Source organism: Malurus melanocephalus, unplaced genomic scaffold (genome assembly GCF_030028575.1).
Source record: "Malurus melanocephalus ecotype Western Australia unplaced genomic scaffold, MMel_1.1 scaffold_180, whole genome shotgun sequence".
NCBI lineage: Eukaryota > Metazoa > Chordata > Aves > Passeriformes > Maluridae > Malurus > Malurus melanocephalus.
In genome coordinates this window covers 188,680-212,609 of record NW_026623412.1, presented here as the reverse complement: position 1 = coordinate 212,609, position 23,930 = coordinate 188,680, and the positions used below count along the sequence as shown (strand labels likewise).

The following is a 23,930-nucleotide window of genomic DNA, read 5'->3' as shown; positions in this document are numbered from 1 at the left end:
TCTCACCCCCCTCCGGCGCTCTTCCCGGCGCCCGAAAGCTTCAAAAACCCCCCTGGCTCCCCGCACCCCCTGCTGCGGCCTACGCCGCCCCGGCCGATCCCCGGCCTCGCGTAGCCCGCCTCCCCGCCCGCCCTGCACCCTCCGCACCGCCTGCCGCGCTACGCGAGCCCGGGGGTGCAGGCCGGGCCTGGCTTACCTTTCCAGCTGCTTTTTTTTCCCTCCTCTCTCTCCTCTCCCCCCTTTCCCTCTGTTGGGCTGACAGATCAGAGTTTCCTCCCCAGCAGAGGGACTGGGAATGTGCTCGGGCTCTGTGCTGAGGAGCTGCTGCCCCCCTGTCTCTGAGAAGATCCTGCTTTTTGTGGGGAGGAAGCTTTGGGGGCTCTTTATTATTTTAAAACTACAAAGTGCTCAGAGGGTAGGTGATTATTAAGGGGAATCCCTGAATATATTCTCCAGCAAAGAAGGCAGGGCTGCTGGGGCTGCTCAAGAAGAGAGCCAGCAGCCTCCTATAGCACCACTACAGGCACCGAGAGGACATAACATCAGAGAACGGCTCCTCTGCCCTCCAAAACAACAACTTTCCTACCATCTTGGAGGTAGTAGAGAGGGAGAGAGGGAGGGGGAAAAAAAGTAAAGAAGGTTTTTATAAAGTGTCAATTTGAAGGAGGGAGCCAAATGGCTAAAMCAAAATATTTTATAATTTTGGGATTTTTTTTTTATTTTAAATAAAAATAAAATACGAAGGCTTGCGGCTGAAGAATTTTTTTTTAATAACCTATAAAGATCAACTCTGGAAAAAAAAATTAAAGGAGGTACGGTAAAATATGTATTTTTAGTAACTTAATTGTTCTTAAGACTATKTAATTTTTTCTGTATTTATAAAGTTGATAATTTTTGGTTATTGTGTGATGGTTCTAAAAATTAGTGTGTAATTATGGAAGTTCGTGTAACTTTGTTTTTCGTACTCGTAATATTAGTAAACAGCTGAGATTGATACCCGATAGCTTGGTGTAACTGTACCATAACGTCTTTCTCTCTCTCAAGGCATTGTAAATAAAATTGGATGTACACGTAGGGAAAAAAACCGATTTTTAAAATTTTTACCTTTTTTATTTCTTTCTAGAGTAGGCTATGTAGAGAAATTATGGGGGATTTAATGCGAGTGAGAGGAACCTGTGATAGATATCTGGGAAATTGTGCTGTCATAAATTTAGCATTGTCTGCCCTTCATCATGGGATGTGAAGAAACTAACTCATAGCAAGAAATTTGGGGGCAGTAGTTGAGTTTTGTTTTTAATGTTTTCAAAGAGCTTTGTAGCCTTCTAAAAATCTGTTTTGGTTCTTTTTGAGTTACTGTTTTGATTYGGAGGCTTTGTTCTTGATGTTTATGAATATTATTCCTGACTTGCTTACAGAGTTGAGAAATGCTATAAGTTTATGTGACAGTGTCTTGTGATATATAKAGTAATAGTGTTTTTCTTTGTTGGAGATGCTTTTATTAGACTGTAAAAAATGTATTAAATGCTGTCAAAATGTGAGGTGCTAAGGTTTATCTATAGGTGAAGAAAGCCACTGATCTCTATTCGGCACACCTATGATAATGTTTCTTGAAGTAGTATTGTGCACAGCCCTGTTCAGAGATAACTGCAAATATGCCTTTTTATTTGTCCCGAAGGAAGAGGAAATAATTAGGAAACTAATGAGCTATACATTTAAGTTTTTCCCTTGTAAAAATTATTCAGGTGGTATAGACTAATTGAACTGCAGTTAGATTAAGATCATATGGAAGGTACTGAATTACTTATGTACTATCCTCTTCTAAATCTGAAATATGTTGGTTTAGTTCAGTTCTTGTAATCTTAAAAAAAAAAAAAAAATCCCCTATTTAGATACATCCACATTTGAAAACRTACTTTGAGTCTGCCCAGCCTGCATGGTGAGCATTATTTGTATGTTCACAGCAGGTTTTTCATATAGATGAATAAATTTTAATTGAAGTATAATTAAAAGTCAGCTGGTCTTTGTGTCAGACTGTTTATTTTTTGTTCAGCAAGATTTTTTTTTTAGATTATGGTTAGTCTACCTAGCACACTTTAATAATCCAGAGAGTTATATTTTATGGAGTTGCTGCATGGGAGGTGTTTTTCTGTATCCAGTTATTAATCTGTTAAAAGCATATTTCTGCAGATGTTAGAAAACAACAAAAAAATCCCAAATATGTTGCTCCTATAATGTATTTCAAAACATTTTGTATTTTGTATAGAAGTAATGCAATAATTAGATCCTTCATCATTTTACCAGTTGTTATTGTGGGCTTTGGAATATGAAGTATGATGATTCTTTTTGTTAGCTATTTCAATAAAACCTACTTTTATATTCTATATCTAAWATTCATTACAGGAGTGACAGTGATTACAAATGTTGGTCAGGTATRGAATGATTGAAAAGCTGCAAACTCYTTGAARTATTGCAAATAAATTACCTCAGTCCCTTCAAGAATTCAACAACTGCAGCATAAACAAGCATGAACCCCTTCCCTTTCTTCTAAATAAAGGGCCAAATTCCCAGRCCCCAGTTTTGCAAGTGCTTGCAGGCCTGATTACTAATTCAGAAGTTTTTGAAGGATCACTATAATTCCTTGCAGAAAACTTGTACGAAGTTGGTAGGATTTTGCTAGAGTACCAAATTCAAGTTTCTGTACAAAGTAATTTCTTGTATCTGTCATTGTGTTAAAGAAAAAATTGCTACATTAAACTGTAATTCAGTAATTTAGTATAATTAAACTACAGTTCAAGTTTTCTTCATTGGGCTGTTAAGATGTTTTTTGTGTTTTAGGAAGAGAGGCACACCATGAACAATTAATCTGTGCTGTATCTCTCTGTGATACTCTTGAGAATATCTGTACAACACACGTAGTATCTTGGAATTGTATTTTTTTAATGGGATSCAGATGATACAACATTTTAGAGAAATGGCTATGAATGCACTTGAGAACCTGAGCACAGAAACAATATTAAACCTTTTCTTTGGCTTATGTATTTGATTTGCAGATACTGACTTTAATTGGATTACTTGCATGCCTAAATTTAAGCATGCATCATAGTAGCATTTACACATTTTGATGACATCCCAGATCTATCTGATATGTGTTAATTGTGAAGCCAGAAGGTTAATGCCAAGYAAAAGGAGAAACATTTTGTATCTAGTTTGAAATAGGAAAACTTGAAATGGGATACTTTTAGTATCTTGTACACAAAAAAAATATTCAGTCTTTTTAAGGAGGAGAAAGAGAAAAAACTTGCCAGATCTTAGTTATGTTACCTATTGCATAATCATTCAACAGAGAAATTAAAATTTGTACTTTAGAGAAATTAATTTTAAAAACTTTAAACTTTAAAAACTTTWAAACTTTATTTACCTAAGAGTAATTTGCTTTTCATTAACTTACTAAAGGATGTAAATATTATTTTGTTTTGCTGAAAATAAAATGTTACATGTAACAACCTAAAGAAGCAGTCAGCTAGCTTTAGTAATGTAGTATGAAAAGATTTTTCAAGGMAGACTTGCTTATCTTTATGGACGGGACTCCTAAATTGGGACAGACATTATTTTGATGGGTAGAGCAGTGCTCTGAAATYACAGTGGAGAACAAATCAGAGTCTGAAACTTCTGTACAAGGACAGTATRTAAACCCAAAGCATGAAAGGCCCCCTGTGCAACATTCAGAATTGTTTTCTGAAGCTTCCATTTCTTCACTACAGAATAGGTTCTGTCTGCCTTGCTTTAAATTGGCCTCATCCCTGGACCAACTGCTCCATCCAGTCAACTTACTGTACACTTGAGCAGAGAATGGTCAGAGAACACTAATGTTCTGTAAATCACAGGTTTCTAGCTAATGAGCCATTGTGTGCTGATGTGTCTCACTTGTACTAATAGTGAGACAGAGGGTAGTGACACAGTGAATAAACTTTGCAAGTCTAATAAAAGCAATGAAATAGTGCTTTAGGTTGTACACCAATTACTGGAGGAGGCTGCATCAAGAAATGAACCTTGACTCTCTCCCAAGGTCGTATGCACCCCAAATGCATACCTCAAGAATTTCTGGAGCTTGACTTAGGCTCTGTGCATGGGATGGAGAGTCTATGGTTCTCCACAAATGGTGTTACAATGTCTGCATCTTGGTATTATTTCTTGAAAGTCACATACTGAGGGAAYAGTTCCAATGTCTTCAAGTGCTTGTGAAAGGGATTATCAATTCACTTAAAATGCAGATGACTGTTATGAAGGGGAAGAACAACTCTAAGTGTTAAGAGATTTTTCTATCCAGAGAGCTACATTTGTATAGAAAATCTTGTCTTTAGAAGTTTAAAGACACCTGAAAAGGGTGAGAAATTAAATAAAACCTCGAGTTTTGATACATTCTTCTAAGCAATGTCTTGYGCAGCTGTTAGGTGGTATTACTTTATTTAACAGTGGTAAGTTCTGGYGTAAGCTAACCATTAAATCCCAAACATATTAGTATTATGGAAAAACGTTTATTCTTATTTTTCAACAATTCTTTAACATGGACATTTTATAGCAATGGTTATCTCTTGTATATCTGGGTTTCAGTTACTTTTTCTGCTGCAGTTGTACACATTTGATAATCAGCRTGCTTTCTGCCAGTTTTCCAAACAGCAGAGTCCTTATGTTAAAAACACTGTCTTTAGTCTGAGGATTTTTCTCAAGGAAATTTACCCAAGTTCTGGCATAAATTGAGTTTCTTAATTTCAGCTGCTGAGCTCCTTCAGACCGATGATTTAGTGCACTCCTGTGTGGCAGATAGCACAGCTGAACGTATAGGACAAGCCATACCTACAACAGTAACTTTGCTTCATTTAAAGTTCTAAATGCTAGCAAAGCAACACGAAGTACAAATGACTAACCTTGTTTTCCTGAGTCTTAGGGGCTTCATTAAAGCTTTTTTGAGCAATGGGAATTTTGCTGTGGGTTTCAGTAGGAGTCTAGCTGCAGAAGTGTTTAACCAATTGGGAGCAGATATATGCTAGCTATTACATGATAATATAATTAATTGATAGTGAATGGTACTGAAAATAGTAATTAACTAAGACTTCACTAAACTGTTCTTCTTATCAATGTGTATTTTAATCTGCATTAAATAAATGGTATTGTCTTCCTAAAGCTCAGCAAAGACAAAACAGTAAGACTKAATTGTGGGAAGGTTGTCCAGAGTACACTGGGCATCTGTGGAGACCTCTTTAAATCGAGGACAAATGAACAGAACCAGCAGCCCCAGCAGAATGTTCTAATACCATTCCATTTTGCTCTRTTAATTCAAGGTATACTATTGTATTTTTACTATCTGCTTCTGTCTGTTGATATTTCCTTAACTRTAACTGTAGTGGTTAAGAAGCTCCACACTTTTATCACCAGTCTCTCTCCCTGCTCTTAGTTCAGTTATTCATTTACATTCAGGCTGCAGAGGGTCTTGGTCACCACTTCAAGTTGGAAAGGTGAGAATTCGCACTGTGGACCAAATCAACAGTCTCTTAAGTCCTCTGAGAGTAGCTTCCAACAATGGTGTGGAATATCATGTGATAGGTAATTGAGAAAAAGTGTGTAACACATGACTTTTCATAAATAGTTGGAGCTGTGCTTAATTTGTGTCTTAAGTCATGGGATTCCAGTGGATTTTGAAAGTTATTTGTTACACATGAAGCTTTTTGCTCTTAGTATGTTTCTTTTGATAGGTGGTTCTCATCTCTGATCCATTTCAAACATAAACATAGATATACCAAAGGTCACAAGAAGAAATAAAACTATTTCTTTGAAATATTGTTTAAGTATATTCAAAATTCAGTATTGCCTGAGTGAGGAGATGTCTCTACTATCTCTTATGCCTCCAAGTCTCAGTAGGTTTCTCAGCAAYAGGCACTGTGAACAGATGATTATATGTAGCTGTAAGAAAATAATTAACAGTGTTTAGTATAGCAGGCTTTGCTGATTATGGAATCACTCATCTTGTTTGAATCACAAAGCTTTATATATGTTACTTACGGCTCTCTGTGCCTTTTTGTGTGATGTTGAGCTATGGAGAGTTGGAATAACCTCAGCGGTTTAGGACACTTTGCTGACATCATTCCATCAACTAATWTGTGTTACTGTAAAGTGTCTTTTGGATAAAACCTTACAGAACAGAAAGGACCATGAGCCCACACATAGAGTAAAGGATTCAGTGTTCATTTCTGAACAAAGTTTTCCTTGTGACTCTGTAAACTTCAGTGTTATGTTCGCAAAGGTTCTTATGCCCATTTGGCATTTCATATTTATTATTAGTAGTAGTAGTATTGTTATTAATAATAATAATAATAATAATCTGTTAACAGCTATTAATGGTATGCTTTGTTTGGCTTTGTTTTGTTTTTTTGTTTTGAAATAGAAATTTTAAAACTGCATCTTGAGCATTGCAACTTCTCAGGTAATTCTGGGAGAACTTAGGCATTTTGATGTTTTGTGGAGTTCTTCTATAAAAAGCTTACTGCAGTTGTCAGTGAAGTCCTTAGCTTTTAACTGCTCTCCAGAATTCCCCATTTACTTATTACTTCTTTTCCATGTTAGTAGTCACCATGAAGTTCTCTTCTATCCATTTGCTTAGCACTTTCTCTGTTCATCCTGTCAGTTCCTTGAAAGAGCCATCTTTCAAACCTTCATCACTAAAAGTGATTTCATCTAATTACATATCATTATTAGAATCTTTATTAGAAAACTGTCTTTTTCTGGGAGAGGATGTTTAGACTCAGCCATTGTTTGGRGTATTTTATGAGGAACAGGGGTGTGGGGACTGATGAAGTTCTATTACCTTTTCCCTTTGAATTAAGGCTGATGCCACTCTGCCTTTCCTGTAGAGCTATGAGCCTGAGCTGCTTTTCTCTTGGTTTGAACATCAAAATACAGCACATCCCCCAGTCAAGCATATGGCAGACAGTCCTGGGAGAATCTTACCAGCCTCAGAAGAGATGCTGATCCCAAATAKTTTACTTCCTTGGGAAATGCTACACTTTCTTTTCTGCCTTGAGCTATGCTTCAGAACACATTAAAAAATAAGTCAGTTACAACTATTTTTATGAAGGACTTAATTTTCCTGGACATTTGAGAGTCTTGCTGAGGATATACCTGTTTGACTTGAACTCCGTTAGATTTCTTCTTACTGAAGAAGCTCACTACACTGCCCAGGGTTTTAAGCACTCTCCCTTTGGAACCACTGGGATGCATGCATGGGATGCTGGTGCTTTCAGTAAGGTGGCTATTAAACAGGGTTTGGTATTTTTTAAAAATGTCTTTGGTTTGAAATAACAGCTTTAGACTTACATTCTTGAATCTGCCTGCATTTATAGTTTCTCTTTAATCTGACTGCATCTGGTCTAAACTTGCCTGAAAATATAACTGCTTCATATGGTTTTACCTTGAATTAACACACCCTTTGCCTTCTCTCACTCCCCACAAATACCTGCTGAAGACTACAAAAATGCAAGGTTTATCTGTCATGTTTGGTGTTAACAGTTTGCACACAAGAGTTGTGTTTRCACAGGGCTGTGTTCAGAGAGGACGGTACTTAATCACTAAGCCCATCCATCTCTCCCCAGACACAGTCCCGTCCCTTGTCAGGCTGTGCAGGCAGGAGTGCACMAGRACAAGCGAGATGGTTRTTGCACCTGAAGGGAACTGGCGAGCAGCCGGTGAGAAGTTCTGCCAATTGGCCAGCAGGTGGAAGCAGGGCTGCACTCGGTGAGTCGCATCTCCTCCGGAGCTCGGCTCAGCTCCAAAACAAAATGCAACAAAGCCCCTGCCCACCCCAGCAGAGTCGGGGTAAAGGCACCCACCAGCCTTGCACATGCTCAGCACACTGACGGCTCACGCAGTGTTACCAGCTGGCTGGTCAGCTCTTACCTTAACCATCAAGAACAATACTCAGAGCGTGTTTATCTCCCAGCATCCCAGCTCCTCATCACCACTTTATCATAATTCCCTGAGACTGCAGCTTCAGGACCAGCAAGTGGTAGCACTAACTGTAAACTTTTTCTCTTAAATGAACAGAAGTTGCATTAATAGCTTTGTTTCTCTGATTTTTGTTACAATATTTTGCCCAGCCTATGTCACTTCCTTGCCTTTGCAGACCCCTATTATCCTTTTGTCTCTTTACTTTTGGGTAAAGTCCACATGTGCACTGACTGTCCAGCCACCAGAGCAAACAGAAGAGGTAAGGGAAGGTTCTATGCTCTAAACTCAGTGGATAAGAATGCTAGTTCAGCTTTCTCTTTACTATCTAGTTTCCAACAGTCAAATTTATAGAGAACCTCATTGCTATTACCAAGTTTGGCTGAAAAGTTCTGTATTTGGTGACTAGTTAAGTGAGAAACAGAGTGAAGAGGCTAGACAGCCTCTTCCCATGTACTTCTTATCCTTCTTACCTTTCATGATAAAGGCTGGATGGTTTTTGAACGAAACAAGAACCTACTATACATACAAACTGAAGGACATAGAGCAGTGAAAAGTGTACAGTTGCCTTTTTTTGTACTATCAAGAGAATGACCCTGCCTCTGTTGGTAACTGGAGATGACAGGCTGAGTAAAACAATGTCAAACATTTAAGACTTAAGGACACTGTGATAGACCAAGATAACCAGGAAGAGTTTTCTTCCTGGGAAAAAGGAAAACAATTTTTTAAAAAGTTACATGTTACTGAAAAATTTTAAGCATGGAAGAAAAAAGGAATTTTATTAAACTAAMACTTCTACCAGCAGCACTTCCAGGCCCTCAGTATTATTTTACACTGAAAAGTGTAGCTTTTCCTTTTTTTTTAATAAAATTAGAAGTGATGGCTTTATGATACTATTCTCATTTTCAAGACTCCTGGAAGAATTACACTGAACTTTAGTAGCCAGTTGAAGAGGAAGTTATCCTTCTTCCAAACTTACATTAACCAGTATCGTATGTTCTGAAGTTACTCTAAACCATAAAAAAAAAAACCCCAACCACCCAACCAAAAAATACCACACATAACCCCTTCCCCCACTTTGCTATAAAAAGATCAATGCAGAGGGAAACTGTTCTGAGATTCTTTTCCGCATTTGAACTGGTATAAAGGCCTTTTGTCTTTTTGTTAATTTTTAAAGCAGTTTAGTATGAGGAAGCTGTGTGAAGACTGCTTTTTTTYCCCACAACATCAAAACTATTTGTATTTCCTCCAAGAGTGGTCTCAGCTGAAATTAGATGAAGAAACATACAGATATTCAGAGTGGTGACAGGCATGAACATTGGCATAAACCATTTAAGAGGAACAACTTGCTTTAAAAGTGCATTACAAAAATACCAAACTCACAAAGGGCTTAAAATTAAGATACCTGGATACTCTGGATAAAAGCTACMATCTAGTATTTTTCCCATGTAAATTCCTTCCTAGAAAATCAAGATTTACTGAGTCTTGAGTTGCTTACTGAATTCTTTTCATGGAACAAGCATGAGCTACATGAATTACCTGGTTTGGTATTATAATTTATTTGTATACAATCATCATTTACCCTGCCTCTGGGTACAGTAAGTTGAGTGCTGCATATTCCCTCAAACACAACAGTCTTRTAGTATGATGGGACTATCTGAAGTGATGAAAATGTGAATGAAGGAAGAAAAAAAAAAGTACAACAGCCTGTCAAATAGATTCTGAAAAAAAGTATCTGTCACAGCAGTTAGCTGCAACAAAAACTTAGATGGAGGTGGTGGCAGTCTCATTAGTCTCTAGCAGATGGATGGCTCTTCTACTGCATGAGCACCTTCAACAACAGCTTTCACACACTTGGCCATTGTCTGGGATGCTCTACTGATGGAATCTGTAAAAAAAAAAAATCCGGACACAAAAAATCAGTGCACAGACATAATACAAAAGAAATTTAGTACAAGACTGGATACAAAGAGGATAAATAAAATCAACTTAATTGAAAATACAGTTGGTGCTTTATGTAAATTCCACATCATTTTACTAAAAAATTTTGTTTCTTCAAGACTCAAATCCTATGTATCTTAGTGGAAAGCTTTAAATGACTCATAAGAACTTTACTGTAAAGCTAAGTAAAATATGCTGCTAATTTCAGAATTGAAAGACCACACTATACCTACCTGTCATATAAAAGTCTTTTATTGTGAGCTGAGGTGGAACAAGAGGATCAGCAAGAAGTTCTTGCTTTGCTAACTGTGGTAAGAAAGGAAAAGAAAGTAAGTCACCTTTATGGTAGGAACTTGTTACCAAAGCATTTGTTTAGTTAATTCTACATTCAGTGTAGGTCAAAAAATGCTTCTYGTACTACATATGAAGAAGGCCCATTTTTTTAAAGAAGCATTATGCAATATGAAAGCACTAAATCATGCCAAGATGCTTCMATTTTGCTTACCTTTGCCAATTCATTTGCCTGGATGAAGTAGTTGGCTTCTTCCACATCATCGTATCGAACCAGGTTGGGTGACACTTCTTCTAAACGCTTCCGTATTTCATCAAGGTTCTCATAAGGCAAGGTCAAACCAGCCAACTAAGAGATTCATAGACAGAAATACCATCAAATCTAGGGATATAATTCCTAGTGGTTTAGATTACCAATCCATTAACATGGCTAAAGTAAAATGAGGAAAAATCTACATTCCTGAAAACACAGGCAGTTCAAACTGACACAGAAATCACAGGGTTCTGCTGGACTCCTAATGCCTACATAGTCAACACTTGCCCACTGGCTGTCCTGTTTGCTATACAAAGGAAAAGAAGAAAGGAACTACTTTTCTCCTCCCATACAGATATCACGTGTATCTTCCTTAACTTACTGCCAAGTGAGATAAAAGGTGCTATAATTATCAATGCATCTTGTACCCTGTGTGTAGTAAGCRCATATTTGACCTCACCTAATGATACCAGATCCTGGCCTCAGAGTCTATGCTGTTTTCTTTCTAAAAAAGCAAGAAACTCTAAGCTCCTACCAGTTTCCTCTAAAGAAAGTGAAAACCTGCAAAATCTGCAACGCTTCTCCCATATGCATTCCAACAGCATACACCAGCTATGATATTGGAGCTAGCCTCAAAAGGGAAACRATATGATTGAACTCACAGAATAAACAAGGGATTTGGTATAAAACATTACTTCTTAAAAGTAGTCATGTGTTTCCCTGAAAATGTACCTCTTTTTACACTGGAAAGTGTTTACAAAAAGGAACTTAACCTCTCAGTATACTTTATTAGAAACAACTTGTAAGAACAACAGTACCTCAGAGAGAGCTCTAATAATTTTCCAGTCTTCCCTGGCCATCCCAGGAGGTGTTACAGCTACTCTTGTCTGCTGGGCCCTACCTTCAGTATTCACATATGTGGCTGCCTTCTCTGTATATGCTGCACCCGGGAGAATAACATCTGCCATGGGAGCTCCCACATCCCCATGATGCCCTAAATACATAGAAAGAAGAAACAGGACACAACCAGATGAGACACAAGTCAATGCTTTGCTAACATAATACCAAATTTCTGTGTTCCCAGGAAAAAAATTAGTTTCTAAGTTTTGCTTAGCCATTAATATGAAGCCTATTAGGCTGACTGCTCTGAGGACTTACTTGCCTAATACTTTGGGGAGAATGAATGGACTACAAGCAGGAGCAAATGGTACTTCAGTCTCTAYAGTCACCCAGATTTAGGGTGTTCTTGGAACAAGTGTTCTTGGATTAAGAAAAGGTCATGTTTTGGTATGAAAACTAATGCTTGTTTTGTCTGCCAAGTCTGAAGCTATGTTTGGGAAGACTTGTATTGGTTTATATTTCCCTATTACTCATCCACAGTTTGCAATCTTTACCAAAGAAGTAGGTAACTAGTATCTCAACTATGCATTGGAAGTTCCATTTCTTGGCAGAAAATAAAGGCCAGAATTCCTCAAAGAGTTTTATGCCACTGTCTGCACTTTTTCTCCAGCTACTACAATAGCAACATATCTTCATTTACRTGTACTAATTACCTTGATAGATGATAAAACAGTCCTTTGGCAGATCTTCACGTGTTACACAACCTGAATCTGCTCCCAAGAGATACAATACTTTGGGAGGATTTTTCCTAATTGCCTCCACTCCTGGTTTGAAACCCAGGTCCAAAGCAGCTACTTGGCTTGCAACTCTGTAGGAACATATACATGGTTTTAAGTTATTGCAGAATTCTCCCTCTCCCATCAGAACAGACCTAACTTCTTTTTSTGACTAAATATTTTGTTCCTAATAGCAACAAGACAAACATAAAGCTCAAAGGCAGTTGAAATTTTTGACAGGGTATTTGACAGAGTATCAAGTTAGTTTTGCATTTTGACAACCTGATACCATTTGAAGCTTTTACAGGGAATCTCACTTATTTAAAATGGGATCAGAAGATCAAGCTCTATTCTAACTCTCCTACTTTTACATGAATGAAGCTGCTTTTGGCAGAAGAAATTTAYTGAGTCTCTGGAACTGAGTCCCATTACATCTGCTGAAATAATTTTTCCTTCACAGAGATGGTCAATTTGACAGTCAGAATTTTAGAAAGGGAGTGGTGAAGGACTGTCCAAGAGAAGCTTGTCTATTGAAAGGAGTAATATCCCAATAAACTGAATAGCTAAAATCAAAAGCCCTCAAATGAAAATCTTTGAAATTTTTCTATTAACTATTCACTTGAGAAGCTGAATTTATTGTGAATAAAAGGAATATTAAAGAAATAAAAATAAAGAAACTGTATAATTTAAATACTCTTGCCATTTTGTTTTTCTTCTTGATAAAATGCAGTCATTTAGCAAGTGACACTGATCTGTTGTGCATCCTACTGAGCACTGTGGTAGATGTTATTAAGCTCTCTTGTATTCTATATGTCGAGATTTAAACCTTAAATTCTACATTTGAATATAATAAATTAATAAAATCTAATGGAGAGGCTGAAAAGTTTGCCAGGCCAAGGAATCCATTTTATTAAGAAGCTTTTGCTAGCTTGTAYTTCTGKTTTTTATGTTCCCTMCAGGTTTTACCCCGGTAAGCTGCTYRTGWGTATACAACRCAATCTGTACACATACACTGTGATAACCTGTGTAGCCCAATATGAAAGCAAGTTGCTCCCAAAGTTTTAAAGCAAACCTGTGTAGGATGTTCATGACTTTCCATTCAGGACTAGCACCACTCTTGGCCCTGGCATTCTGTGCAATGGTGGAAACGGCAGCAAGGATGGCAGCTCCGTCACTGCGCTGCAGGGCWGTGCTCCCTACCACCACCATTGGCTTTTTGGCATGGTCCAGGGCCTGTGCAAGTCAAGAATCAAGAAATTAATTCCACAGCTATGAAGACAATTCTTGGTATAGATAATGTAATGAATCCCTAAGTTTATCCATAAATCTTCAATACAAACCTACAGTTCCAAAATGGTCCTTGTTTCATTTCGAAATAAAGCCAAGAGAAACTGCTGAACTGTAAACTACCTTGTCAATACAAAACTGTACACTTGATAACCACACATTTAAGTGGAAACAGCAGTGCCTGAAACAGCCTGTTTTATGTCAAGAAATAATCCAGTTTCCTGCACTGCAGTTTATGCATATGTACATTGGTGCACACTAATCATTACTTCATCTCTGCATTTGATTAAAAGCCAATAATTCTGTTTACAACATGGCTCTTTTCTTCAAACCTGTCCCTGGGAGATTCAGATTATTACTCAATCCTGTGTATTTTAACAGTCACACTGAAGTTATGTGTACCTTGGAGAAGGCATGTTTGCCACAAGCAATGTCCTCAAGTATCTGTGGAGACTCTCCAAGATGTTCATATCTGTAGGTCAAATTCACAGGAGAACCAACAAGGGCCACTTGCAAGTCATTGTGAAGCCAGCTGAAAATACAGCAAATATTTTATAAAAATGAAAGTAATACAGAGTTTTATTCAACCAAAGCCACTAATTATAACTTCAGCAGAAACTTGAAATAGGATTTCAAAGGAATTTAAATGGCATTCATTATTTTGGTAACATGCAGTTTAGCATTACTCTGACTGTTAAGCAAGCCTAAAGGTTTTTTAGAAGGATTATTTCTCTATATATATGTTCCAGAACCAGAAAAGCAACACACCTTACATGAGTAGTTCATAACTCAATTCCCTCCTCTCCTCAAACTTCTGCCAATTCAGTTTTAGAAATTCACTTATTTCTTAGATAAACACAAAAATTTAGCTGGTTAGGATTTTTTTTTTTGCAGCTTCTCATGGCAGATTTATAAAATGTATTAAATGTATACATTCAAAAATCTCACTGCATCTTCTCCCCTCAAAATTTCAAGGCCATTACAGTTTAAAGCATTAAGAAGGACAAGGCTTTCATAGACCTCATTTGCCTCATACTGATGTACCTTATTAAAAATGAATTAGCTATGCTCAAAAGTTTGGGAAAGCCACACTACTTGGCAACGAAAATGTTAAACTTGAATAACTGCTTCTAAACTCAGCACATCCAATTGTTACAAGAATACAGAAAGCAGTAAACTGATGCTGAAAATAAATCTTTGAGGAATATGCTTTAACAAACTTCTATAAAACAGAAAATCTGAGTATCTGTATAATGTAACAAAGGAACAAATGTCTGAGTAGATGAACTTAATGTAAAATGTCAAAGTGAGAATGAACTAATTCTACACTAAAATCACCATTACCTTTACTAAAATGTGAACTAAATGCAATGATCCCATCTGAATGAATGCTCTCAAGTTACTGCCTGCAGCTCCAACTGAGCACTGTATCAAATCCAGATGGATTCACATGCTTATTCACCACCAAGGAATACAAACCTCTTTCGAATTCTAGCATTGAAAAGTGGTGCCTCAAAGCGTGGATTGGTGCCAACCAGAAGGAGGACATCTGCCTCCTCCACCCCAGCAATCTTGGTATTAAGCAGGTAGTTAGAGCGTAGATCTGTGCTGTGACAAAAAGATGTAAGAAAGAGGATGAGGATTCAGTAGAGGGAAGAAATGAAGSTATGGTAAAGATTGTGGATGCTCAAAATACTTTTTCAGCCCAGGAGAAGAAAGAGAAAGAAGAGATTTCTCAATCCAAATTACTAATCATAACTGTACTTCAGTTTTCAAAACACAAATAGAAATAGACTAATTTATCCAGCTTACAACAAAGTGTAACTGGCTTTCAGCAACTGACAGTTAAACTGCTGCAGCCACATACAGAGCGTAATAGGAAGTCTGCAACCCTTGCTGGAGTAGAGACCCCATATCAACTCACAATTCATAAATACTCTCTACAAGTGAGTACTGTAAATTCAAATAAATCCTGCTAATGCATCAGCAGTTGTTCTCTCTGCTAATTTCAGAATAATGCCAGGAGATGATCTGCACACTGGAGAATTTATTAACATACCAACTGCAGACAGACATTGCCAGTYCTCTTACCCAGCTCCAGCAGTAGGAAAGATCTCTTCAGTGCACAGCGTATCACAATTCATTCTATTTAGTAGATCTTTCAGAGCTATTAGTGCTTCTGCATCCACCAGCCCTCCTACAATTGCTGCTACTTGCMTACCTTCAACTGCCTGTAGCTGGAGAGAAAGGAAGTAAAAGCATAAACAAAAGAAACTGCTGAAATCAATTCTCATTTAGCCGAGGTAAATGTTATATTTGTTATATTAGAGTGCAACTGTTGGCCTGGAGTAGCACAACCAGTGGTGTCCAAYTCCTGCCAGGCAGCAACTCCAGCTCCTTCAAAAGTCATGATAAGCCAAAAAGAGCTCTCTGTATTCTATGCAGGTCTCTCCCACTTGAKTTATTGCTCAGATGTAGTTAATTCTCATTTGGGGTGGTGAGAGTGGAAGATTGGTGAATGCTTTTATTTTAACAAAGCCACAGTGCAGACAGAATACAAACTTCCCTAACACAAACTTAACTCAAATGTATTATCTGAGAAGCAATAGCTTTTGTAACAAACCGTGCTACTGTACCTTGGGCAAAACCATCCTTGAGGAAAGTTCAATTACAGTTACTCAATTCTACTTCACCCACATAAAATTTTTAATCAAAATCCAGAGCAGTCATGCAACACTTCATTTGAGCTGCAGAATCMATCACCACACAGAGAAAGCATGAGGAAAGCACAATTCCGATRTAAGTAATACAGATTTAATGTCTTTGATGGCAAAAGTGGTGATAGCACAGTTTAAATAAATTTAAAGATGTCTTCAAATAGTTCAGAGTATCCAGGAAAATTACTTCCTCCTAAATTTCTGAAGAAACAGTTTACTTTCCTATTTAAATAAAAGTAGTTTCTCTCCCAATGCTCCAAATGAAATCATGATCAGAAAAAGTTCTTTAAAAAGTCCAATCCATAAAACAGGAAATATTTTCAAAATAAGAAATTTAAGTGGAAACACAGTGGATCAGAAGTAAAATGTTCCCCTCTACCCTTAAAGAAAAAAACCTTTTTAATATAACTAGTTTGACATTAATAATTGTAATACATCCAGCTTTAGAAATTAATTTTATACTATTTATACTAAAAATTGTTCTTACCACACCAGCAACACGAGCTAATACATCCTCCCACGAGGCATAAACAAATACTCCTTTCTCATTTTTGATCATTGGCTGAGTCAGTCTCTGACGCTTCAGACCATCATAAGCAAACCTGAGTGAACACCATGAATGTTACAAAAGAGCAAAGAGAAAGATAAATGTATGTAATTCTGTGACTGAGTTTTCTAATTGTAAGCTTTTAGAAAAGAGAAAACCAAGAAATATTTCCCTGGAAAGTTTAACTTTTTGTTCTCAAAAACACACAAAACAATCAGTAACACAAATAAGTTACTGTGAAAAAAGTTACAAAAATACTCAGCAAATTCAATTATAGAATTAAAATATGTATTATATTAATTATTCTTCACATAGCTTTACAATACCAAGAGTTGAATCCAGAAGACAATGCTACTGTGCACATTTCTGGTTCGGCAAAATGTGCCTTTAATGCATACATAAACACACATGTGGGTACAAGCACATCCCACATACCTTGTTTTGTCAGATATCCACTCCTCATTGATATCTTCATGMAGCCTTGGCAAAATTCTCATCACTTCTCCAGTTCTCGTGCTCACTACAATGTTGCTTCCAACTGCATCAAGAACATCAATTGACTCTACCTTCCTGTTTAGAAGAACAAATAAACYACTTGCAGTCTTTCATATATATGCAGCAACAGTGTCTTATTTTTGACCTGAATACAGTTAATTTTCTTCCTAGTAAGTGGTATAGTGCTGTATTTTGGATTTAGGATGAGAATAGTGTTGATAACAGAGATATTCAAGTTGTTGCTAAGCAACCTTCACACATCAAGGACTTTTCAGCTTCTGAGCGTGTCCCACCAGCAAGGAAGCTGGGAGGCACAAGAAGCTGTGGGGACACAGGCAGGACAGCTGACCCCAGCTGGCCACAGGGATGTTCTGTGCTACACAGCATCGAGCTCAGCACATGAACGAGGGAAAGGTGCCTGGGGCTGCTGCTCAGGGACTGCCTGGGCATTGGTTGGCAGTGGTGAGCAGTTGCACTGTGCATCATTGGCTTTGGATATTCTAATTCTTTTGTCATTATTGTAATTTTATTTTTYTGTCCTATTAAACTGTCTTTATTTCAGCCCACAAATTTAACATTTTTCCCCCCATCCCCCATGRGGTCTGAAGTGAGCAAGCAGCTTATGTGGTGTTCAGCTGCCTGCTGAGTAAAACCACAACAGTCCTTTTAAGCACTCATGAAGAACTGACATAACAACAGATCTGACCAGAGTGTGTTAAAACAAATTTGTTATAAGTATTCATTGTATTGTATTAGCTTAACAGTCACTGGTCTCGGAGTTGCTGCATACATTCTCAGAGCTGTGTTATGTAACACCTTGCTGGCTGTAGATGTTCTCTGTTTGCTGTTTACCATCTCTTGAGGATGGCTTAAGGATGTCATTGCTCCACTGKTTTGTGATATGACAAAATTGCTGCTCGACAGACTGATGTGGCACTGTGCTGTGCTGTGTTTGCACTCAGCATCGCTGGCGGCTCCGTGATTCGCGAGCCCTCCAGTGGACACAGTTGGGAATTACACCCTTCACCTTCTCGGAGACCCCATCCATGGGGAGACACCTTCCTCCGCCTTTCCCTGCTCTTCCWCACTAATTACAATATGAATATCTTTGGCATGGTCAAACCGGCATGTCCCTATGCACAAGGCCAGGCCGAATAAAATCTTGAACAAATCTGTTCTAGTGACTGGTCTCCCTGCCCTTGGCAAGGGTGGTTGCAACTAGATGATCTTCAAGGTCCATTCCAACCCTTAACATTCTATGATTCTGTCTCCTGGATGTGTTTCAGGTCTTGTTTAGGGTTAAACAACTCCTTAAGAATACCATACACAGATCTGCACTGAGGCTGGACAGCTTGGTTTCACAAGATGTCTTAAATAATATTCTCAACAATTACTGAGTTAATTAATTTGTATTTTCCTTTRTAGACATCTTTAAGCAATCACCACAACCTGCACATCCAAAACACTTCAGAGTGAAAATAAGAGAAGAACAGTCTAGAAGCTATMACATTCTTCCTTTTCTTAAATAAGCTGTAACTAACAGAATTTTTGTTAGATTCAGTCTATGGAAAAGCCTACAACAAAAACACAGAAAATAAAAATGAGAGAAAACCCTTGGTATCACAGATGGACATATTCTAAGATAAAGAGCATGGCAGAGAAAACTCTGTCTTTAGTATGAGTTAGGACACCYACCTTGTCTCCCATGGACGTGCAGTAAAGGCATATGGTTTGGAGGTAAGAGCACCAACTGGGCAGATGTCAATAATATTTCCTGATAACTCAGACATAAACATTTTTTCAACRTAAGTACCAACTTGCATTTCATTTCCTCTTCCGGTTGTTCCCAAGTCATCTACCCCTGCAACTTCACTAGCAAACCTGGTAGATGCACAAAGAAGGAGAAACACATCTGGAATGTACAACTGCAACACAACATTTGTCAGCCCTCATCTCATTTTCTCAAGCTAAAACATCAGCCTTAGGTCATATACCTGAAAGAAGAAAACAATTGTTTAAATGCATTAGTCAGTGCCATCACATGCAGCACTATCTGCAGAATTTCATTCAGAAAAGTCTACAAAAATTAGGGGGAGTTATATAAAAAAACAGAGCAGYTCAGTACTCACTATATTTCACAAATTGAGTCCAAGATTAGTCCTAACTAACAAGTTCATTCTAGAACTAGTTGGGGATGTGGTATTCTTTTCTATCTGGCTCAAGTTGGCTGGTACTGCATCTCAGGACTACAGAACAGTATAACTATAGCTATCAGAGGCTATCAAGAACAAATAAATCTCACAACTGTGGCTGAGAAAGTCACATATCCATTCTGGCACCATCACCATGGGACCAGCTCTGCCCTGTAGAATTCTGATTTCACTTTCATGCATTGACCATCTCTCTCTATTTCCTGTCTGGTAGCTCCAGGAAACCAGCTATCAATCACTAACAGAAATAAAATTCTCTTTTCTGATTGTACTTCAGAATTTTTTTAAATGGACTACCCCCCTGGGGTTTGTTTCACTAGTAAAAAACTGGCACAAATATGCCTCCTCAGTGAAAAGGAAAGGACATTACCTGATGCATCGAGTGCACTGTATACACCGAGTCATAATGGTTTTGACTAATGGGCCAATGTTCTTGTCCTCCACAGCACGTTTGCTCTCTCTGAATCTGCTTCTGTCACTGCCAAACATCATCGACTGGTCCTAGAACAGACAACACAAAACATATCCAGGCTGCTAGAAAGCACAATTTCACCTAAGACAAGAGTATTATATCTAAGTCTACACAATTTAATTGGATGTTGTACCTGTAGATCACATTCTCCGCCCTGATCACAGATAGGACAGTCCAATGGGTGATTTGCCAGCAGAAACTCCATGACACCCTCTCTGTTAGGTTCAGAAAATGAAATTCATGTCAACTTTCCATCATTTAGGAGAGGTACAATTCATCAGCTAAAGGAGRCTAAAAGAAAGGTACCTTGCTTTCCTGGACTTCTCAGAGTTTGTCAGTATATTCCAGCCCTTCATAACTGGCATGGCACAGGCAGCAACTGGCTGCAATCATAAAAAGCGAGCATGAACACAACATGTTTCTTCTCAGCATAGACACAAACCCCCACCTCCTACCCCTAATTCTAACATAGGTATCTGTTATAAATAGAAATAAAGAAGTCTGCAAAGGGAAAAAAAAAAAGAGTCTAACTGGTAAAGTCACTAGAAGCCATATTTATTAATAATCTGCTCTATTAAAAGGTTAAATTAGTTATGATTTATTTAAAGTTWAAAATGCTACAATTTCTGGTCCCAATTCAAGCAGTTACAGCATAAAGAACATCAGTTGTAATGGATATAAGGCAAATCAAAGAGCTTCAGCAGACATCTGGAAAACCTCTAGAACTGAAGTTCAGAGTATGAATCATTTATAAGGTATTTATTTGCACAAAGCCTGCATAAAGTCTTGGAATAAAATTCTTCTCAAGATTACAGCAAGATTAACAAAAATTCCTGCTCAGTAAACAAATCCCACTTACTTTTCAATCTCATTATGACTTCCACCTTTAGTGATAACCYATTTCCAGAGACACAAAGCTCAAACTATGGAATTGAAGCTGGGGTGAGCTAAATAATTTCATGTGTGAGTATAAACATGTAATCCAAGACTGAATTCCAAAGAAAGGGCACAGATTTCTTAGTACGGCTGAAGACAAGAGTTCAGTTCTGACATCAAATACTATTTCACGACAGATATCAGTACATTAAAAGAAAAACTAGCTGCAATCTTTACTTAGAATGAACCTGCAGGTACTAATCTTACAGCTGAATTCATACAGTATCTAAAGTTTACTATTTATGTAGTATCAGCTGAAAATGTGGCTGARGCTTGAATTACAAAGCACAAAATGCATCTGACTGCAAACACACGGTTATCAAATGCTCCTGTCCAGGAGCAAGATAATCCATAATAACCTGAGAACTGACTTTGACCCACAGGAAATCACTGCAGTCTCGGGGGGAGATGAGAAAAATCTGCTTTGAGCAGCTAAATTACAACAATTATTTACAAGAATTAAAGTGGGCCCTAGGCACAGCAAAAAAATCCTATCTAATTCCATATTGTTTATTTCATGTTGCATTTCCCATGAAACACAAATAATACCTTTGGAGCTTTTTCTATTTCCACAAGACACATCCTACAGTTTCCAGCAACAGAGAGACGATCATGATAACAAAAACGAGGTATCTGAACTCCAGCCTTTTCACAAGCCTACAAAAAAAAAAAAAGGAAAATTAAATCTTAATTGCCTTTTCAGTTCCACCACACAAAACTCTATGCAGCTTTTCAAAGAATAACARTGTCAGTGCTTAAGAATAGAGTACGTTTGACCTTTCCATCTTAAGAAGTGACCATAAATAAAAAATTGTGACAAAGCACAAAAATGTCAGGATATCAATTACAAATATATTTTTTCTAATCTTTGTAAYTGATTGAGGAAATGAGAACTGACCTCTGTCATTCTTTCCTCCAATAATAGATAGAATTCTCTGCAACAGGACACTAGCAGTAAAAGTAACCCTTTAAAGAACACATATACACTTTAAAGGAAAGTGCATCCAAGTAAAAATTTAAAAATATGAAGAGAGCAACAACAGGCTTAATGATTTCTCATAATTCAACAACACCAATACTCTCTATAAGGTACTCTAGCACAGTCAATCTTCAACTTCAGCAGACCCCAAACTCAAAGACAACTTGACAGAAGAAGAGACAAGAACAGAGCCAACACATTTCCAGAGAACAGATAATGACAGCCTTTCCTGCATAAAACCTCCACAAGATAACAGGATCTGTGCTATAGCATTATAATTATGCCTGCCAGAAGAAATACCGAATTTAATAAAAACTCTCTAACAAGATCTAATTCTTCCAAAAATTTCTATTAAAAGTGAAAAGAACCACATTAGCAAAACTGAAAAGCTAATTAAAAAAATAGCATTTAAGGAAAATTTACACTAGGTTCCTGCTAAGTGAATTTTAATATCTAAATAAATTAGGAACTTGTATCCAAAGAGCAAGGCTATATCTTGAAATAAACTATGTAATTCAATGTTCTAACTCATTTTACCACATCCCCATTTAATGACTTCTTAGTAAGAAGCTTACTTGAAATTTTAGCCTGAAAAGCAGCAATGCTCAGCACAGGCTGAGAGATCCAGGTTCCCTTTCTTCCCACACCAAGAATAAGAAAAGCTGCTAAGGATAAGCACTGAATCACAACTAATAACTAAAAGGAGACAATTCCTCATTTACCCAACACACACTCTAACTAGACACAAAATTTCCAGGTTCTGAAAGACTACGAGGCCATGTACTGTCCAGAAACAGAAGTTCAACCAGAATTTATCAACATCTATTATTGCATTGCATAAATTTTTGCAGCTGATTCTGGACGGATGCTGCATACATCTTTTCACGCAACCATGGCGTATTTTTCTTTTCCAAACACAGAATTCTCCCAAGGATTTCTGTCACATTAAATTGCATCACAGTCAAACACCCCTAAAGAATTGCAAGAAACAACATAAAGGTGGGTAGTTTTTTTGCTGTATGCTGCCAAGCAGTGAGATTGTAAGTCCCAGAAAAATTCAGAATATTATTSCTCACACCTGAAGTACTGTGGTTCCAGGGCTCACCAGTACAGGATAGCCATCCACAAACACTTCTATTTGRTTGCTGGCTGCTGTTGCAGTTGTACGCCCTGAAACACATGGAGAAAGAAAACAAAACTAACTTTCACTTATTGGTAGATGCAAACCATCAGACCCCACACTCCTGATTTTAGTTATACTGATTGAATCCCAGTTGGACAAACAGTGCGACACAGAAGCCCTGCGCTTGCAAATCAAGTATGCCTGTAGGCCCTTCAATAAATKAACTATACATAAATTAATGCACGTACATTTATCACCACAGACACACGTATAAACCACAGACACTTACCACATAGTTTGGAGGACTGGGTGACCCCAGCTAAGGACCTGGGGACAGCAAGCAGTCGAAGCATGGTGCTTTGGTAAGAGAGAAAACRGCACTGTTATTATCAGCTCAAATGTTTGCTGACAAGTTTTAAACAAGCAGACTAAAAACTTCTRYACCATCGCAAAAGGAGCACGTATGCACACCTATATGTACAGTTACGGGAGAGCGAGTTACCTCCTTCAAACGCAAGGTATGATTCTCTAGCAATCTATACACACACATAGGAACATCGCCGAGAGGCCCCTCCACCTGCAGCGGAGCGCCAGCCCCGGCCCCGCTCCCCCACGGAAAAGAAAAACAAACGCAGCTCGGCGCAGCTCGGCGTTGGCAGGCCCGGTGTCGCCGTTCCCGGAACCAAGGGCACGGCCGGGCACAGCGCTACCCGGCCGCGGGGGTCACCTTGGAAGCACCGCCGCCCGCCGGGCAGCCCCCGGCCCGTCAAGGACACGGGGAGCGGCGGTGTGCGGAGGAGCCCGGAGCCCGCTCTGCAGGGACTGCCCCGTTACCTGGAGCGGGTCGGGCGGCGGCGCCSCGGGACGGCTGCGCTGCCTCGGCCTCGATGGCGGCGGCCTCAGGCCTTTCCGCCACKGCCCTCAGCCTCCTTCGGCTATCTCCGGAGCCTCCTTCGGCTTTCTCCGGAGGGGGCCGTACGCGCTCGGCAACCTCCGGAACGAACCGCTTCGGSGATTTCCGCCAAGTTATCGGCGAACGATAGCACTGGCCAATTTAGGCCGCTGTCC

The 23,930-nt window shown here is 38.4% G+C and overlaps 2 protein-coding genes across 6 annotated transcripts in view; both read right to left on the bottom strand.

Moving 5' to 3' along the window:
- Positions 1-682, bottom strand: part of INO80D (INO80 complex subunit D) — a 46,089-nt gene extending 45,407 nt beyond the window's left edge. For 3 of the 4 annotated variants that reach the window (XM_057372845.1, XM_057372841.1, XM_057372844.1), the window contains exon 1: positions 197-682. The gene's annotated coding sequence lies outside the window, so the exon portion shown is untranslated. Of the gene's footprint in view, positions 1-6; positions 25-196 lie in introns of those variants that run through there. The other variant, XM_057372843.1, reaches the window with a different exon arrangement.
- An 8,620-nt stretch (positions 683-9,302) lies between these two features.
- NDUFS1 (NADH:ubiquinone oxidoreductase core subunit S1) lies at positions 9,303-23,757 on the bottom strand. 2 transcript variants are annotated; one of them, XM_057372853.1, is made up of 19 exons: positions 23,697-23,757; positions 23,152-23,219; positions 22,818-22,909; positions 21,310-21,417; positions 20,131-20,207; positions 19,958-20,039; positions 19,723-19,853; positions 18,838-19,023; positions 17,083-17,217; positions 16,588-16,702; positions 15,475-15,620; positions 14,863-14,991; positions 13,786-13,915; positions 13,169-13,329; positions 12,034-12,188; positions 11,299-11,474; positions 10,442-10,576; positions 10,170-10,242; positions 9,303-9,883 (listed from the first exon to the last, which is right to left on the bottom strand). In XM_057372853.1, exons 2-19 carry the CDS (start codon positions 23,213-23,215, stop codon positions 9,792-9,794), a joined length of 2,187 nt encoding a protein of 728 aa, XP_057228836.1. In that variant the 5' UTR covers positions 23,216-23,219; positions 23,697-23,757; the 3' UTR covers positions 9,303-9,791. The 2 variants fall into 2 exon arrangements, with proteins under 2 accessions (XP_057228836.1, XP_057228837.1); XM_057372854.1 differs by lacking the exon at positions 23,697-23,757 and adding an exon at positions 23,365-23,482.
- Positions 23,758-23,930: the final 173 nt, after the last annotated feature.